The following is a 19418-nucleotide window of genomic DNA, read 5'->3' as shown; positions in this document are numbered from 1 at the left end:
AAACCAAAAATAGAACCTTTCATAACCCATAATAGGGGCACTTTAAGACAGATTTTAATGTGTTGTTCATCAAATCGTCAAACTGATTTTGAAAATATTTTAATTTTGCAGTGCTTGTTGACATACAATGAAGGAGTGTAATGTGTAAGTCATGTTTGGCAGCTGTGGAAAAATCTGGGTAAATTTGAAATCAAGGGAGAATAGTGAATTTGATTTCTGAAAACTGGACCCACCAGACTGAAGCACCTCAAGAGCAATGCAGCAAAAGTAAACATTTTCAGATTATTTTGTCTCATGTGAAGCATCACTTTCAGAAACCCTTGTGATTTTCCACTGTTTGTCTTGCAATGCAGCATCTCTGTTGAAAGCAATGGATTCGCAGCTCTCTCTGATCTTTAGTATAGTAGGCCTCCCAAAACACTCAGCGAATGACAAAGACAGAGACAGAGATACAGTGTGTGTGTGCACTGGACAGAGAGAAAAAGACAGAGACAGAAAGAAGGATGAGGACAGATGAAGACGGAAAGATAAAGAACGAGAGAGGGAAAGATGCTTGAGGGGGCAAAGGCTAATCTTACTGAAGAAATAAACAGCAACAAATCAAAATAAAGGCAGGTCATGTCAGCGCAGAAAAAACACATGCTGGTGTTATAAATACTCTTTACTCAATACTTTACACAAAGGCACAATAAATAGGTTACAATACTGGAATTACAATAAATATCAGTAATTAATAATAATAATAATAATAGATATAGTATTACATTATTAATACAATTTGTCTGAATTACAGGGCTTATTTTTAGGTTTTTGGGGGGTTTTTATAGGGTAGTTTTTAGGTTTTGTAAGCTCACAATACATTATGCATACACAAATCATTTGTAAATTAATACACTTTTTTCACATGTAAAGTTTTAACAATTTTGAAACAATCTGATTTGATTCACAAAGTTTGATATAACTGGGTCTGCTAACATATTTACGATAAGAATGTATGACATTTGTGTTATAAACTCAAAATTCAAAGGAAAATTTCACACAACGTCATGAATAATTACAAGCCTGCAGATTTCATAGTATAAAGAGTAGTCTCATGAATAAGATACCGCTGGTGTCGACAAACACTACAGTTTAAGAATACACATTGACTAAAAAATCCTCAAAAATCGATGGGTTAAACAATAATGGGTTAAAGCCTCAGGAATTAAAGTTTCATGACTTTCAAAAAATAAATAAATAAATAAAAAACACGACAGATGCAAAACAGACTTCATAGCAAGGTTATTATACTTCTGGGGTTTAATTTAGTTTAGATTTATTTTATTTTGTTTTCAGTTAATTTAAACAAGTTATTTTTTTAGTCTATCAGTATATATATATATTTTTTTTTATTTCTATTAATTTTACTTAACAAAAGGTAAATTACTTGTCAGGGGCATATTTAATGTTTCAACCAGGACAATCCTGAGCCAAGATATTTATGTTTCCATAAATGCCTCTACAACCAAAATTGGTTGTTGAGCTTCAATTATAATTAAATTATAATTATAATTAATGTTATAAATAAATTAACATTAGTTTAAAGTTCCATGTAAAGTTCATTATAATAAGGTTTAATATATATATATATATATATATATATATATATATATATATATATATATATATATAATTTATTTTATTTTATTTTTAAGCAAATAAAGCAAAACAAACAGACAAACAAAGGGAGAAAAAGACATGTACCAGAAGAATGCAATTGCAGCAATTGTGTTGGCTTACGAAAGCAAAGAAAAAAAAAATACAGGAGGGAACAATTAAACAAGCGGACAAATAGGTATAGGGGAAAAACACACACACAAAAAAACATACATACAAATACATACCTTATAACCACCTCAAAAAAAACCTTATCTTTACCTCCAGAATGTTTTAAAGTGTGAAGCATTGAAGGAATTATGTATTTATACTAGTTTATAAAATGTTATTTTTGATATTCATAATAATATTAATAATGTTCTTTCAACAACAACAAAAAAGGTAACTAAATAAACAAATAAATAAATGGGTTGATAGACAAGAAGAAAAAAAACACGAGGGGAAAGAAAAGAGTGAGGATTTATATAGAGGCTGATAGGACAGATGATATAGAGAAGAAAGAAACAAGTTTGATATGGCGGGGGGGTCTGTTGTCAACTGGCCGTTGGCTGTTTTAAATGATTTCCTGCTGTATATGCACATTCCCACTCCAAGATGCCTTGGAAGGGTCCACCAGAACACTTAGGTTTAATATAAATCAGACATTAAATGGTATTTCTGTTATCCCTGTTATTGCTAAGTTGGCCAATGAAATTTTAGGAGTGGATCGGTCCACTCCATGCCATCCATCTGGACACGTCACTAACTCTAGATCCAAGTATTAAAGACAAAAAAAGGAAAAATGTAGCTTTTATTTTTGGAATTTGTTTTAGTTGTTTGTTTCAGTTTACTAAATATAATAACTTTGCCTTGGAAATGCCATTGAACCAGTGCTGACCCACCAATCAGTTTGATCTTCCTCACATACATTTAAATCTGATCAGTCTGTGTTCTCCCTAGAGAGTTGATATCTTTTGTGTTTCCATCATAACTATTCTATCTAGCCATTTTAACTTCTAGCCAACAGCCGATGAATACAGATAGTCATCTTCAGCTCACAAAGAGTCGCATTTGATAAACCCTCTACGGACTGCATGATCAATCAGCAGCTGTGCCTCACTATCGACCCCAAATATCCAGAACCTCGTCCCTCCTGATGTACACAGAGCTGTGCAGAGCCGAGATGGACGAACATGTCACAGACCATGGGCTCATTCTAGACTCGTGTCCATGTAGTTTCAGTGCTTCATTACAGTTTGGATGGCATGACTGGTTCAGTGGATTCCGTGGTTTCTTACTTGTTCATAAAATCTGCCATCAATAAGGTTTATGGTATGAGGATACGGCCCCTATCAATACACCTGTGCGCTCCAACAGGATTAGAATAATAAAGTGGAAAGCTAATTTAGTTTCCTACAGAAAATCAAGTGCAGACCTGGGCTAGAAAGAACTTAAAAGAGAATTAACATCTCTAGGCAACTAAGAATTCCATTTGTTTTCAATTTAGGGAATAACAATGCAATAACTAAACGATTCTTGATGCTTCACTGCCTCTCAGTTTTTCAATACTGGCATAAAGGCACAAATCTTTTGCACAAATCATGCGAAACATGCCCTTTTCAAAGGATGTGGAAGCTTGATATTTGCTCAAGGGTTCTCGGTTTGGAATTGACAGCAAGAAGAGGGCAACAATTTGCATGTTAGCCATGATACCAAAACATTTAAATGTAATTTAACCATTTTTACATACCACACGGCACTTACCTGTATCTGTAATGTTTTATACTGCTTTTTAAATAAGCTTTTTAAAAATTATTAATACAATTGAAGTAAAATATTTGAGAAAGATGAATCTTTTTTTTTTCTTTCTTCACAGTGGTTATTTGACTAAAAGATAATTGTTTATGGCACTGAATTCATATTGAATCGTGTGGTTCTTGACATCTGGTGTCCAATCATTAACCCCTTACCTGATTGGGTATCTCTCCCCAGGGTCATGTCCTAGGTGGAAGATGAGTGGTTGCATGGTGTGTTCCTCTGGTGTGTGTGTGGTAACACCAGGAACCTCCTGACCAGGACAGAAGTTTATACCCTGTTTGGAAAACAAGGTGAGAACATTGATCTCCCTCCTTAATTAAACAACCACCTGACTGAAGTCACGACTTACTAGAGATGAATAAACAGCTGAAACCGACCTAGACTAAAAACAAATTCAATTAAGAGGATGAGATGAGTAACATTACAAGGGACTATTCCAAACACTCATAGAGTCAATGTTTTGAAAATGAATATTAAAAGCCATGGCTGTTTATTCACTAAGCAATCCACTATTTTGTATAGAGTCAAAATCACAATTTTCACATGAAATTTGAAGCCAAATTACGAAAGGCAAAATACTTTAGTTTTTTTTTTTTTTTTTTTTGCATCTTGAAATAAATATATAAATAAGATAACTGAGCCTTTAAATCTCCTTAGTAATAGATATGCTTATAAATCAAGAACAAGGCATTTATAGCTGTATTTATAAACTGCTTACTAATGACTATTAATGTTGGGACAATGCTTTATATAGGATGACCTGACTATTTACTAATGCTTACCTAATGATTCATAGCATGCAGTTATTATAAAGTGTTACCAGATATTTTAATATCCTTTTAGATTTTGGTTCTAAACAAACTTTTCTTCAGGTATCTTTAAGGCCCTACATGGTTCATTTCCAGAGAAAGTGAATTCAATGTGAATGAGAAATCCATGTTTCCATCCAACTGTCTTCAGTGGTCCAATACGGGTCACTTTTCATATGTTGATACATTTTAGTAATGTCTCAAGAGCAAATAATGCCGACACTAGAATTATATCTTGTTTCCCTCTATCAAAACAATTGCATAGACAGGGTTGCTGCAGGATTTTTAATCTCAAATTTAAGACTTTTTAAGACCTTTTTTAAGACCTGCACAAATAAAATTAATACCATATGAGCAGGGTAGGGCAATGTCTATGGTAAACTGTAAAATGAATGTAAAAAGCATGATTTACAGTTCAGATAGAAGTTTTCACAAAACAAAAAGTTTTATAAAATTATACACTTCACATTTCAGCCTTTAAACCATTTTTTTTAAGAAAATGGATGAGTCAAAAGTATTAATTATATTAATTTAAACAATTATCAATAAATTATTATATGTGACCCTGGACCACAAAACCAGTCTTAAGTCACTGGGTATATTTGTAGCAATAGCCAAAAATACATTGAAGGGGTCAAAATGATTGATTTTTCTTTTATGCCAAAAATCATTAGGACATTAAGTAAAGATCATGTTCCATGAAGATATTTTGTAAATTTTGATATTACTGTAAATATATCAAAAGTAAATTTTTGATTAGTAATATGCATTGCTAAGAACTTCATTTGGACAACTTTAAAGGCGATTTTCTCAATATTTAGATTTTTTTCTCAGATTCCAGATTTTCAAATAGTTGTATCTCGTCCAAATGTTGTCCGATCCTAACAAACCATACATCATATATCATTTATTCAGCTTTCAGATGATGTATACATCTCAATTTTGAAAAATTGACACTTAAGACTGGTTTTGTGGTCCAGGGTCACATATTAATTAAATAACATACAAACACATTTTAGTGTTTAGATTTTTATATTGAATTATCTCCTTATCGATCCACCAGTTCACATTTACAGCTCTGCGTGTTTGCAGGGTAAAAACATGGGTAGATTTTTTGCATTGGTCTGAACAAAAACAACCCAATGAGGCTGCAGTTCTAGGACTGCATAGGACCCTATTTTTGGGACAGCACTATCTATTCCAACAGAGGAGACCTGATTCAAACATCAAACAAACAGATGCAAACAAACAGCACATCAGACGTGAAGCACTGCGGTTAATTAACTGAAGTCTCACACAGACACAAGTCTTCTTTCCAAGAAAACTACATTTTAAACCAGAATATATTGAATATTGAAATAAATTAGGTTAAATATTTCAAGAGGGTTACCAACGGGTATGTTTAGAGTTAGGAGTTGGTTAAGACAATAATTAAGTGTATACAATTAAATAACTACATAATTCCTTAAAAATAATAATATACATAATTGAATACCAAGTGCTATAAAATAGTATGAGCCACTAATATTTAGTCATTTAGCAGATGCTTTTATCCAAAGCGACTTATAAATGAGGACAATGGAAGCAATCAAAATCAACAAAAGAGCAATGATATGCAAGTGCTATAACAAGTCTCATTTAGCCTAACGCAGTACATGTAGCAAGAGATTTTATATAATTAACTATATAATAAATAAATAGAACGCATAGAATAGAAAAAGAATAGAGCAAGCTAGTGTTAGAGGCCTTTTTTGCTTTTGTTAATTGTATAATAAATAAAAAGAAAACAGAATACAAAAAGATTAGAAAAGCTAGTGTTAGTTTTTTTTTTTTTTTTTTTTTAAAGAATAGAATTAGAATAGAGAGAGGTGTGACATTCTTCATTCTCTCTTACATTCTTTTTGGCTCATTAAAAATTAATCTTGCTGCCACATTCTGGATTAATTGTAAAGGTTTGATAGAACTGGCTGGAAGACCTGACACAATACATACATACAAAAAAATAAATAAATAAAATAAAATAATTAAAAAACAAACAAACAAACAAAAACGATATGGTCCTAGAAATCCAGTTCTGAAACTACAGCCTCCTACTCACAACAACAGCCCTATTGAACATGCAGATTCATTCTCTGCCAGCAGGAGGCGCTTTCCAACGGTTTCCGCGGTAACGGCAGAACACAAAGCAGCGCAGCACCGGACTTTGAAACGTGCAGCGCTCATATTTTATTTATAGCCTTTTGAAGTTTAATCGTCACATTAAGCTGTACCGTGATTCTGGTCTGTACCCAGATTTAAGACCTCTTGAAATCATAATTAAAACAATTTAAGACTTTTTATGACCTTAAATTTGATCAAGTAAATTTAAGACCTTTTAAGACTTTTAAGGAACCCTAATAGAACATACTGTACCTGTCTGAGTGCCAAAAATATTATTTGTCCAAAGTTTGTGTGACTGTAACTCAAGAAGTGTTCAAGATATCTCGTTATCCTTTTAAAGTCTGGTTCTCAAACAACGTTTCTTTTGTAATCTTAATTTTTAAAGCCCTATACGGTTCAATCCCAGAGATATGGGGATCTCAGTGTGACCAAATTGTTGAATTTTACCCATTTTCAGTGGTCAAAAACCTATTCTATCTTGCCATTTTATGCTTTAATTCGGCATTAAATCTCAGAAGAAAATTGACATTTTTACCCCCTCAATAAAATAGAACATTCCTCAGTAAATATTCATTCATGACATTTAATATTTTGGCTTTCATAAATATTTTTTTCTTCCGTCAGAAAGACATATCAACTGAGTTTGCAAGTACATGTCTGAAATTTGGTTGACGAAAATACCCTAAAGCATAATAGCTGTTTTAGCAGTGCCTGATTTGCTTTGAAAGGCTCCTGAAAGTGTGAAATGGACTTTCTGCCACCACATTTAGAGGTGGTATGCGATGAATTCTGACCACATTTAATAAAGGTGTAAATGCAAATGCATTTTCATTATCTGCATTCATCTATTCAAGTCAAATGTGGTGAGGTTACACTGAAAATAACTGTATAGACTGATGTGCTGAGGAAAAAGACTTTTGCAAAGGAAAAAGACTTCAGACACTTGCTCTTGTGATTTGCTTACCTGCTTTAAATATATGATTATTTATCAATAGATTTGTGGCTGTGTTCATACAGAACAAGCAGAACTGAAGTCGCATGATCCACAAGAAGACACAGTCCCAAAGCATCAACTAGTGGTAGAACTGACTGATTAGTCCACTAGTTGCTATAACTCCTACAAACCATCATCAAATTCATCAAAGCCTTAACAAGCACAACAAATAAGATTACAGAAGAGTTGGGGTACGTGTGTGTGTGTGTGTGTGTTTTCAGTAGCTAGAGGCTATTGTGAATCCTGTCTGCCAGAAAGACTGCAGGGCTTTATTTGTGTGTGTTGTGCCCTGGGGGAACTGGGAAGTAAGACAGGTTCCTTCCAAATGAGCACTGTTTTAATATTTTGGTTTTCTTCACAAGAGCATATGCTTGGGGGGTCATTTATAAGGCGATTGTGAATACATAAAAGACTGTGTTGTGTCACCCAGGGACTGGGTAGCAAGCTGTGGCACACACACGCTTCATGGCAGCACACGGTCCCCTATGATCTGGCCTGCAACTTGCTCTCTGTCTTTTGAAGCAGTCTGTGTGCACTGATCTTACAGGCATGAAACAGTCCAAATCCCACAAGGTTTGGAGAGAGTGCTTCAGCCTGCGCCCAAGGAGCAAAGGCAACAGCGCTTCTCTATTAATAATGCAGCGCAGGCGGCTCTGTGCCACTGAAAAACGAGAGCAGGTTAGCATGGTGAAAGAAATAGCAAGGGGGGCAAGTGGATCACCCGTGAAAAATGTGCACGAACATCAAATAACTTGGATTTGTTGATGCTCAAAAAAAGCTTTCTTAAAAATATTCTGGATTAAAGTCAGCATGAAATGGCATTCACAACCAATTTAACTTCCGTAATGTGAATTCCCAAGTGAAACCGGATATTCAATGAGAAAAAAAAAAAAGGAAACGGAAATCTCAGAGTAAAGAATCGTGGAAATGGATGAAATTGTTCTACTCACAAACTCTGTCCCACACAAAAAGTGACGCTTTGGCTTCTTTAGAATTTGTTTTGTTGGTGCTGGCAATCAATATTAACATCTTGTTAACTGAACTGTTATTAACAACATTTGTTCTACTACCAATTGTGCTGTCACACTTTTGATTGTGTGATATTTCCTAAACGTATTAGCCAAGTGTTTTTGTGATTTTTTTGGACTAGGATACTTGACTGGGCACTACAAAAAAAATATGTGAATCAGAATTATAACTAGTTAATCATATGTGTAGGCCTACTTAAAAATACATATCCAGAAGTGTAGTGTAATAAATGGTGTTTTTAAATTAAACAAAATTAAATTAAATAACACTTCAAGTGTGCAGTTTCTGATCCCATTGACTTCCATAGTATGGAGAGGAAAAAAAGCAAAACACTATGCAAGTCAATGAGGAACAACTGAAGGTGAACTATCCCTTTAAGCCTGGTTTCACCCAAATTTTCTTTGGATTACTTTCCACTGTCACCTTTGGCTTGCACAGTTGGTTTTTAAAACACCATTAATATTCAGTAATACTATCAATTTAACTGCACTGACACTATCGCTTGAGAACAAAATTTGAAATGGATTGAGCTGGATAATAACACTAATTTTGCAACACTGACACAGTTATTAAACTGAATTTAATCAATATTGAACTGGCTTCAGCTGAATAATGACACTATTGTCTTCTAGAGCTGCTTACAGCAGAACTGAACTTGTAACTTCATAATTGATGAACTTTGCAACATTGACACAGTTATTGAACTGAATCAACATTTATGCATTTAGCATATGCTTTTATCCAAAAAGAGGAAAAGCAATTTATCAAAGGGCCAACAATATTCATAGTACATGAAACAACACCGAATTAAATTGAGCTGAATAATGATACTATTGTCTTCTGAAAGAGCTGAAATTAAATTACTTTCATAATCAACTTTAATATTATTGTCCTGTTTATTAATTTGAAGTAATGTGCTTTGAAACAATCTGCATTGTATAAAGTACACTATAAATAAATGTAATACGACAACCCTAGACTGCCAAAAAACAACAGTTCCTCCCAAAGCCCAGCCGTCAATCAAAGCTCTGATTTCTAATCGTTAAGTACAGTGAAACTGGTGAGATGTGTAATTTAAGAGAAGAATTCTCAGGTATCTTAAGTCTTGGGTGAGGTATTGCACACTAAAACTTCATATTGTTGCTCAAAAGTGTGGCGCAGAGGATCATCGGATGCAAAGCACTTACACTGTGAAATTTCTCATTTCACACCTCGCTGATCCGCACAGGTTTCAAGAGGAATTCACCCAAGTGACCGATACTATTAAGCCATCATTTCAACCGAGTTTAACAGGAAACAAACCAAAGGGTGAAAAAGCCTTGTTTTCAGAGTAGTGCAGTATGGATCACTGCCTAAATCTGAGCAAAAAGTTTATCGCTTAATCTCTGACGTCACCCACAATCATTCAAATCAATTTCAGTGCTGTGAGCATACAAATGATGGGTAAATTGATGTGCCAAATGGTACTAGAGGTGAAAACGCATCTGAATTTGTGTGTAACTCTAAAGCAGCAGGTGAAACCTCCCGAAAACACATTAACCATCAGGACTAGACTCTAGCTTCCAACCCTCTCCGTCCTCGGCGTGAGAAGCGAGCTCAAACAATCGATTGGCAGCTCACAAGCAATCAGCCACCATTATTTGTGAAGTTACACTCCAGTTCACATGAGCTGATAAAGGGGGCTGCTATTGATTCAGCGACCATCCAGGAGAGAGCAATTTAAGCAACCGATGGGGCATAAAACAAACCCTCGCGTTCGGAGAAGAAGCCCACGGCCCAGGCTGACGGCGGACAGGGGTTGCATGTATGTGTGTTGTTGATTTTAATGGGAAGCGGAGCGTGTGCAGTGGGTATGAGAGACAGACAGACGTGTCCCCGAGGGCTTGACGGAACGCAACTCACAGCATGAGGGATGCTGCTGGAATAGCACGCTTAATAGATGAAGCGTGTTTGCAGAAGTGGTCCCGCTCCATTAGCTCCATTAATATTCATTACTGCCTGATCTTCAAGTCTATTTGATAAGGCATTGTTTTTCAGATAACATTAACGTGCTAATGTGCATTTTGGAATGCAATTACTGCATCAAGGCACAAGAAATCGGGGGAACGTGAGACAATATCTAGATTCTAACATTTCTTCGAAGAAAATGTGAATGGTTGTACAAATGTCGCCACCATGCCATGGTGTTTGAGTGGTTGCTGGGGTGTTTTGGATAGGTTGGATCAATGGGATGTTTTTGCCCACTTTAATGTTCATCAAGCAACTGAAAAGCCAGACAATTTATTTAAGGCGTCATTCACATCTATAGTACAAAGAGCGCCAGATGAGGTTTTAAAAATCCCTTATAGATATGTATGATATATCTGTACAATATCTGTTATTTGGGCAATATTAAAGATTTTGTAATTAACTATATTGGTTGATGCATGATATATTAGATATCTAAAAGGATAGTCCACCCAAACATGTAAATTCTATCATCCCTTATGCATCCTCCTTATGTCGTTCCAAACCTGTATGACTGACTTTCTTTTGTGAAATATATAAGTAGATATTTGGAAGAATGTGTCATACAATCATACACAATATACAAGGTGAGTAATTTATGAAAACTTTCATTTAGGTAAACTATCCCTTTAACCGTGCATGGTTACTTCTGCTATATTTATATTAGTTTTACAATGATATAACGCTCATTGCCAATTCATTTTTAAAAACAGCAATAATTTAATCCTGCTGTTTAAACGTAGTCTTCAGCAATTCTGAAAATATAAATTTTTCATATTGAACAATGTAATGTTGTGATGCCTACATTCACTTGTAGCACTTCAAGCTATTGATTTTAAGTGTTTTTATTCTTGGTGTTTTAATTTATTTAGACAAATTTGTATCAAATTTAAATATACGCAATTTACTGGCCATTACATGAAAATAAATGATCTTATTGGTATTAGCCAAAATTGGTGCATTCTTAATCTTTAACCCTAACTATGAACAACAGCTTTCAGTTTTTTTTCGGCTAATTTTCCATTCCCTGCCACTGTCAACACTGGCTTGCTCACTGGGGAATTAAAGCATTATGTGACTGTTTAAACTACTTAGAGGTGGACAATATGACCAAAATCCTCATCACAAAAAAGGTAATTTTCAACCACAGTGAGAAACAGCATCACAATATAGTTATTCTATCCGAAATCTGATTTGTTACTAACAGAAACTAAAGCACACCCTATGTTCCTCAACACTGTCCCTAAAATACCTGCTAATTAAATCTGTAAATGTTGTACTCAGACTCTCTGATAACCTTATCTTAATTGACGGTTTTTGAGAATTTTCAACTCTCGCTTAGAACAAAACTGACCGTTATCTAAACCCCTTAATTACCAATAATTAGAATGATCAGGCATGTGCCCGAGCATCAGACTTTTCCCCTGTGACAATTGATACATTTTTCATTAATACTGCATGAGAATCGCTTACTTTCTCTTACTCTCTAATATAGGTATATTTGCTAAACAACACCATAAATACATTATAGTGAGACACAAATCAGGAGGACCACATGCATTGTTATATATATCGACATTGCCAGATTCCTACAACTTGCTCTTGGTAAAGCATTATAGACATAACAGTGTGACATTCTGTAAAGCTGCTTTGAGTGATGTGCTCTGTAAAAAGCACTGTACAAATAAATTTGACTTGACTCAATGTTTGCCGACCTCGAAAATAGGGGGAAAAGACAGAAACTGAAATAGAAACTGAAAATTTGCGATCACTCACCATGTTGAATTCCTCCCATGAGTTGCTCCAAGTCCAATAGTGTGCCTTGTATTGCCCGATCCGCACTGCCATCATCTGGTTGCCACGATAATAGAAGATGGGTCTGTTGGGTATGAAATGGGAATCTTGTGATAAGTCATACCAGTTGCCAATACTTCCCACCGTGTCTCATCCCATTTTGACAATATGTGTTCAGTAAAACACCTTTTGCAAAAGAATGGTCCCTTTCTCAAAGCCTCCAGGTAGTGGCTTTAACAGGAGACCTTAACTTCCCTCAAAATCACTCTTTTACCCAGAAGAACACAGACAGAGACTGTATGCTATAGCTGCAAAGTAATGATCACTCAAATCATCTTTGGAGCTGGACTGAGACAGTAATGGCCCAATCATATTTGCAGAGTAAGGCCATCTAAGTGCGTAAACAGCGGAGGACATTCTGGCAAGAGATTTTTTTAGGAATCAGTCTCGACTGACCATCCACCCACAAAACAATCAAATGTGAATGAAAGTCACACTTGTTTTGAGGTGGTTACCTGTCGAGCAGTGAGTTGTTGAAGAGGACAGGACTTAAATCGAGACCATCAATGACACGGTCATCAGGGGGAAGAACACCAGCCACAGAGAGACTCGTGCTGAAGAGATCCATCACACTGCCCAACTGATAACTCACCTGAGGAACAAAGCACTAGTATCACACACAGAACACTTAGTTTTGGAGGAATAATGAATTATTATTGAATGATAACAAATGATTTGGTCAAGTTGGTAAATTTTCCATTTCTATCCACCTTTTTTTTGCCTTAAAAACGGGCCATTTGTAAATTCTATGGGTCTAGCTTCTGGTCTCATCCGCATCCAGCTATTTTTTTTAATAAACTGGTAGATCTGGGTGCAGGGAGAAAGAGTAGTCTACATAGTGGTCATTTACATACACTTCTGGCATTTTCAAAAACTGGTTGAAAATCAACAAACTTGTCTTTTAACCCTGTGTGTGTGTGTGTGTGTGTGTATATATATATATATATATATATATATATATATATATATATATATATATATATATATATATGAAGTGTTCATTTGCAAAAACAGATAACTCCGTTAAAACATGATAACATAATAAAAAACATGATTTTTGAAAAAAAAAAAAAAAAAAAAAAATATATATATATATATATATATATATATATATATATATATAGTGCACAGCATAAATGAGTACACCCTCTGAATAAATATAAAGATGTATTTTCTTAATGATCACTAATATAATTCATGGAAAGATGGCAACATTGAAATGTATTAAACATATACTTAATAAAAACAACAAAATATAAGTAAATTAGCCAATTTTGTCTAAATGAAGGATTGCAGAAATGAGTACACCCTAGATTTAATTCAGCAAATGTATAATATTCTAGTACTTAGTATGTCCTCCAGTACTTTAAGTATACTGCTCTGACCCTCTTAGCACTGAGTGTACAAGTTCAAGACAAATTTTCACATCTGTCCTGTTTAACTCCTGGAGGACGACTTCCTTAAATGCTCTAGTCTTTAATGGGGAGTTTTGCTCAGCTCGTCTCTACAGAATCCCCCACATGAATATCTTCATTGTCATGCTGAAAAAATGCCCAATAATGCAGGGAATGAGGGTAGCATTTTCTGTTTCAAGTTTTTGTATTACATCACACAGTGGTGTGTGAACTGATGACAGTGTTGATAAAGCACAACTCCCTCACACCTTCAGCACTCATTCATCCCTATATAAGAGTTACACTGTGGGTACCAAGCACTTCTCACTGTACTCCTCCTCTAGCAACACCAGAACATTTTGGATGCTTTTGGATCCGAAATGATTGACTTGGTCTCTTGAGACCAGAGTATTGATTTCCCAGAAGTATCTATTTTATAAATAAGGGCCTTGGAAGAGGTTAAATGAGTTTATTTTGCTTTGGCTACAGCAGGAAATTCTAGTGGTGACAACAACCATGCATGTCACTTCTCTGTGAGATAAAGTATCACTTTTTTTCATAGCTTTTGCCGGCTCTGAGACACTTGCATGTTATTTCTCCTGCTCTTTTTCTAGCAAAAATTCACTCATCGCTAAATGAAAACTTAAAGTGAAGACCTGATTATTTCAGGAGCCTTGTCACAAGTCCATTGTTTTTGAATGTCGGTGCCATATTTTCACACTTAAAACAATAATTTGGTATTCTTCTTGTAACATTGTCCTCTTTTATGCTAAGAAATAAGTCACCTGGCGGGGACGAACACTTTTTTTTAAACTAACACTTCGCTTTTCGCATTTCGCTTCAGAAGTCCTTTATTAACACCCCGGAGCCGTGTGGAGTAGTTTTGCGATGGATGGGTACTTTTTTTTCGGATTCAGAAACAGGGGCACCATTCACTGCAGTTATACAGATCGGAACAGACAGGACAATGTTGAATACAACTCAGAATGTGTTCATCTGAAAGAGGAATGTCAGACATGCCTAGGATGACCTGAGGGTGAGTAAATCTTTGGCTAATTTTCATTTTTGGGTGAACTATCCCTTTAAGACTAGTTTTTGTGGTCCAGGGTCACAAATGATAAATAATAATCCTAATATTGGCTGATATGTGGGTCTATTGCTAGTCTAGATTCTCAAGATTGTTTAAGCTGTGATACATCAACCCATGCTGCCTGCAACCCACACTTATACGCAAAAGCACACGCATGCAAAATCATCTTCTTCATGCATGAACCTTGTGAAGACAGCACAGAACGTAAGCACTGGCAGGGAGGCCAGTTTAGAAGAGCAGAACCACGATGACGCGTATCTTCAGTTCCTGCTCTAATCTGCACTCGCAGGTTTATTATAAACCACACTAACATCTCTGTAAATGAAGAGAAAGGCAGAGAGAAAGGAGAGTTGGGACAGAGGCCGGAACTGCTGCTTTATCTGTCCTCCCCAGTCCTGCTGCAAAAAAAGCTTTATTTTATTTATAAACTTTGAACTATTTTCCGATAAAATGCCATTTTTTCGCTGTCATCCTTGATCTTCCATTCTATTCTCTCCTGAGCGGCCCTTTGAGGCAGACGGCACGCTCACAATCAGATAGCGCTATCAGCACGGAGCAGCTGGCTCTGCCGCGCACTCATACACACATACACACACACACACACACACGCACACGTTGCCTACTTCAGCCTCCCAGAATTCCCTTCACCACTGCCAGACAGCCAGTACATTCCATTATCTTCATTCTCAGGCTTCACACACACACAGATGTATGTACATACATACTTATACACACAGGAAAAGGAGAAATCAAAGGGAACAATTAATAAAGGTAACTAGCCGCTACCACCAGCTGCTCTTATCCAGCACCACACACACAAAACATGGGACAAGTAAAAAGGGAAATGAATATTTCTTTATCTCCAATTCATTTCCTCCTCCTTCTCTTCTTCTAGCTGTCTGCGTCTCTGTGTCTTTGGCTGACGCTAGTTATCTGAGCAGACAGACCTGCAAACCCTGCCTAATGCACTCAGTCTATGCGTCTCTGAGCTGATAAACACAACAGGAGAGATTGGGATGGCCACGTTAGCTGTGACGGCCCCCACCTCTTTATTTTTATATTCACGTCACTCCGTAGGTGTGCCAAGCACAGACATGTTCATAATGTCTGATGCAGAGTCCAGGTGAAATCAACGTCAAGTCTCAAATCACTTTTGTTAATATCTTCATAACAATAATCTGCAGGTTAGGCAATTCATTTAATTTTTTTGGAAAAATTTGTTATTTTGGGGGATTTTCTTGACTATTAAAGGTCCTTGCACACTGAGTCTGAAATTTTCCTATGCGTTTTTCTTTTTTCGTATTTGTCATCCTTTCCTATCAAAATGCTTGAAAATCGAACCTGATCCGAATTTTTTTTACGATGGACGAAAGTTTAGGAGGCAGTGTGTAAATGCAATTGACACAACGTGAGGTCGTATTTATTTTTTAATGTGCAAAAATTTCGGACTCAGTGCGCAATGACCTTAAGTCTATTCATGTACTAGATTTACTTGAAACAAAACAATTTAATATTTAAATACCATTTACTTAAAATGAATAGGCACTGTCAACTTGTGAAACTCAGATTCTGGTGAAGTTCATATTTATGAGTTAGGAGGACAATTAGAAAGTTAACGGAGTTCAAATAACTTTGGTCTGAGCAAGATGGCATGTATATTTCCTGCATAAAATCCAACAAGATCTTTTAATTCTACATCTGCAAAATGCTGAATATAAAGAATATGCAATGAAAAACCATTATAATTTAATTCTTTTGAACAAATTTACCACTATTACAGATGCTGCATTTATTGCATCTGACATTTTTTCCTCGCTGAGACTCCAACTTGGAAACTCAGAACTTAAAGGAAATTCGTAATAACAACTTTGTGGTGATATATATACATAATGTGGTTCCTACTTGTATTTTTTTTTGTTTTTTTGACATGTCAGGTTAAAAATAATCTCGAGACCCTGAGTTGTGCTTCATTCAGCTGTTTCTGAATACAATGGATCCTCTTTAGGGTTAAGGGTTTGCTGTTAGGTCTAATATAGTGCACACAGTCCCATCCTTACTAACACAACAGTAGTTACTGGGGGGTGTTTGTACTTAAGAGGGACTTACTATTTAAGAGGGAGTTCTAAAAGTTAAAGCATGTTAATATAGTACAAAAATATATTTTATATGCTTGTTAGGGTTATCCTACATTTTTTTTTTTTTTTTTTTTGTACTTGCTTGTATAACTAAAGTTACTTGCCCAAAAAAATAATCATACATTAACATGACCATTTTGGAGAGAAAGTTTTGAGATCAGATTTTTTTTTTCTATTTTCTTTTCCTTTTCCTTTTTTTTAAATCTGGGTTTTAATTTCATCAGTGGTTAGTATTATTATTATTATTATTATTATTATTGTTTCAATATTCAGTTTCTTGCTAACATTTATTTCTTGCATTCTTTCCCATGCGTTTGTAGAATTGTGCACATTTATTTGTGGATTTATTTCTGAAAGCAAAACTGCAAAGAAATCCTCTAAAACACAAAACAGCTATATAAAAATGTAATTCATTTCTAGATGTATAAAAGTAATTCATGAATTTCTGAGAAACGCTGAATATTAATTTGTAAATTTCATTTTCTTTATTTGTGAATACATTTTTGTAAATCTGCAAATAAATATAACCCCGCATAATTTTTTAAAACAAAAAGGGGCATCAATGCTTCCCAAGAGAGAAATGGACGAGAAGATACACATATCACAAAGAGCCACACTCGAGCGGAGCAGGACGGGCAAAATCCAGCCTGTCGCTGCAAGACAAACATTAACAGTGTGAAACACCTGCTTATCCCACTCTGCACTGCTCTGGCACTGCCCAGACACCTGGCACACCGCACGCCTCCATCCCCACCGCATACCCCAGCACTCCTCTCTGCTCTCCTCTCCCTTTCTGTTCTTTATCCGGCACGCCTGGCATATTCAGATACAGAAGCCCTCATTACAGCTCAATCCAACCTCAGCAAACACACAAACAGATTAGCCGCTTAAGACGTTCCCAATCCCCCTCTCCCTCGTCACTCCGCCGTGCTATCAGGGCCCCGCACACCCCTCAGATATGAGCCGGGGGCAGGCTTAGCGTGGCTCCTGCGCTCCCTCCTCTAAAAATCCCCCCACGCCACAGCCCCATGTCACAGCTTCCCCTAATACAATTAAAAGTCATTTGAGGAGCACACAGCTTCAGCGGATCAGGAAAAGGAGGCTTCCTCTGCCACAAAAAAAAAAAGAGGGAGGAAAGGAGACCAGGGCTGGGAATCATAAGGAATTTCAAGAATAAATAGAAGATATTTGGTAAAGAATTTAATCGTTGTCCTGACAAAGGTAAACCTTAAAATGGAATTGCATCATAACTGTTATTTGGTTCCAATATTTTAAATAAGGAACTGATTTTTATAAGAACCAGTTCCATTTTTAAAAAAATTGGTAGCAAAGATCTGATCAACCTTGTAATTTATTATACAGTTCTCTGAAATGCTTGATTCTGATTGGTCAGCCAAGGTCTGTTATTCCTCATAATGTCCGTTTTCAATAGTAATGCTGAATAACGGACCACTCGTCTGGATATCTGAGGCTAGCACTTCTTTCATGTCTCTCTGATTTACTCTTGTTTCATACAAATACACCTGGTACCTTCCTGCATCTTGCACTTATGGACTGTATTGACAATGAAATCGGAACACTTCAGTCGTACTATAATAATGTTATAGTGTTTGTCTTGTCAGAATGATTGCTGTTGTTTTATTTGGTGCATATAAGTGGTATGTCTGTACCCTAAAATGTTTGTCTTGTTTTAAATTGTTTGTTGTCTTGGCTCAAAGCCACTTACTATGAACTGCGGCACTCTTCGTGGAAGCTTTGAGTTGTTATTGCAGAATAACAACCGGCTGGATGTACATTATCCCTTACTTAAAGTTATATGTGTTTTATCCACAAAGATGCAAGGTGAATGTTTTTTTTTTTTTTTTAGTTTCATTAACCTCCAATCAAAAGGTGCATAAGGTGCATTTTGAGGGTGTGGAAAGATGGAATACAGTGAACTTGAAAGCACAATCGAGACTTCTACATTTAAGCGTAACAGCTTGGGATCATTCTCACTGTGCCAGCAGGGATCCGTCCAGGCCACCAGGCAATGGCTGGTTCCCTCATCCCGCCTTCAAACGTAGTCTCCTTCCCACAGAGGAATGGACCGTTGCTGCCGCCTGAGGATGAAAAATGACAGAAGAGAATGTTAAACTCAAAGCCTCGTCTGTGGAGTACAGTGATGGCAATTCATCTCTAGCAAATAATCTTTACAAAACAGCCCCGTGACTCAAAGAAACTGAATAGGTGTATTGGGAGTGTAAATGAAAGATAAATTGAGAGAGCAGAATATAGAACAGAATGCAATGGTCTTGAGATACGTTTTAAAAAATATGTTTAAAACTTGCCACAGTATTCCAAAATCAACCATTTAAAAACTGACAAAACTTTTCTTAAAATGACACAATGTACTGTTAAAATATATCTGACTGGCGTGTGTGTCCATAGACCAAAAATTAAATAAAACTAAGAAAACTAGCACAAACATCTGAGCCGAAGCCTACAGTTACTGCA

The 19418-nt window shown here is 35.9% G+C and overlaps 1 protein-coding gene across 1 annotated transcript in view; it reads right to left on the bottom strand.

Moving 5' to 3' along the window:
• The window catches only part of galns (galactosamine (N-acetyl)-6-sulfatase), a 40414-nt gene that overhangs the window by 9853 nt on the left and 11143 nt on the right, over window positions 1-19418 (bottom strand). Inside the window, exons 9-12 of the mRNA XM_058783498.1 lie at window positions 18921-19024; window positions 12762-12898; window positions 12229-12331; window positions 3606-3727 (exon numbers count right to left, since the gene is read on the bottom strand). Coding sequence (XP_058639481.1) covers window positions 3606-3727; window positions 12229-12331; window positions 12762-12898; window positions 18921-19024 — 466 coding nt within the window. The remainder of the gene's footprint in view (window positions 1-3605; window positions 3728-12228; window positions 12332-12761; window positions 12899-18920; window positions 19025-19418) is intronic.

The sequence above is a fragment of the Onychostoma macrolepis genome, chromosome 07 (genome assembly GCF_012432095.1).
Source record: "Onychostoma macrolepis isolate SWU-2019 chromosome 07, ASM1243209v1, whole genome shotgun sequence".
Taxonomy (NCBI): Eukaryota; Metazoa; Chordata; class Actinopteri; order Cypriniformes; family Cyprinidae; genus Onychostoma; species Onychostoma macrolepis.
This window is presented reverse-complemented; position numbering and strand designations above follow the sequence as displayed.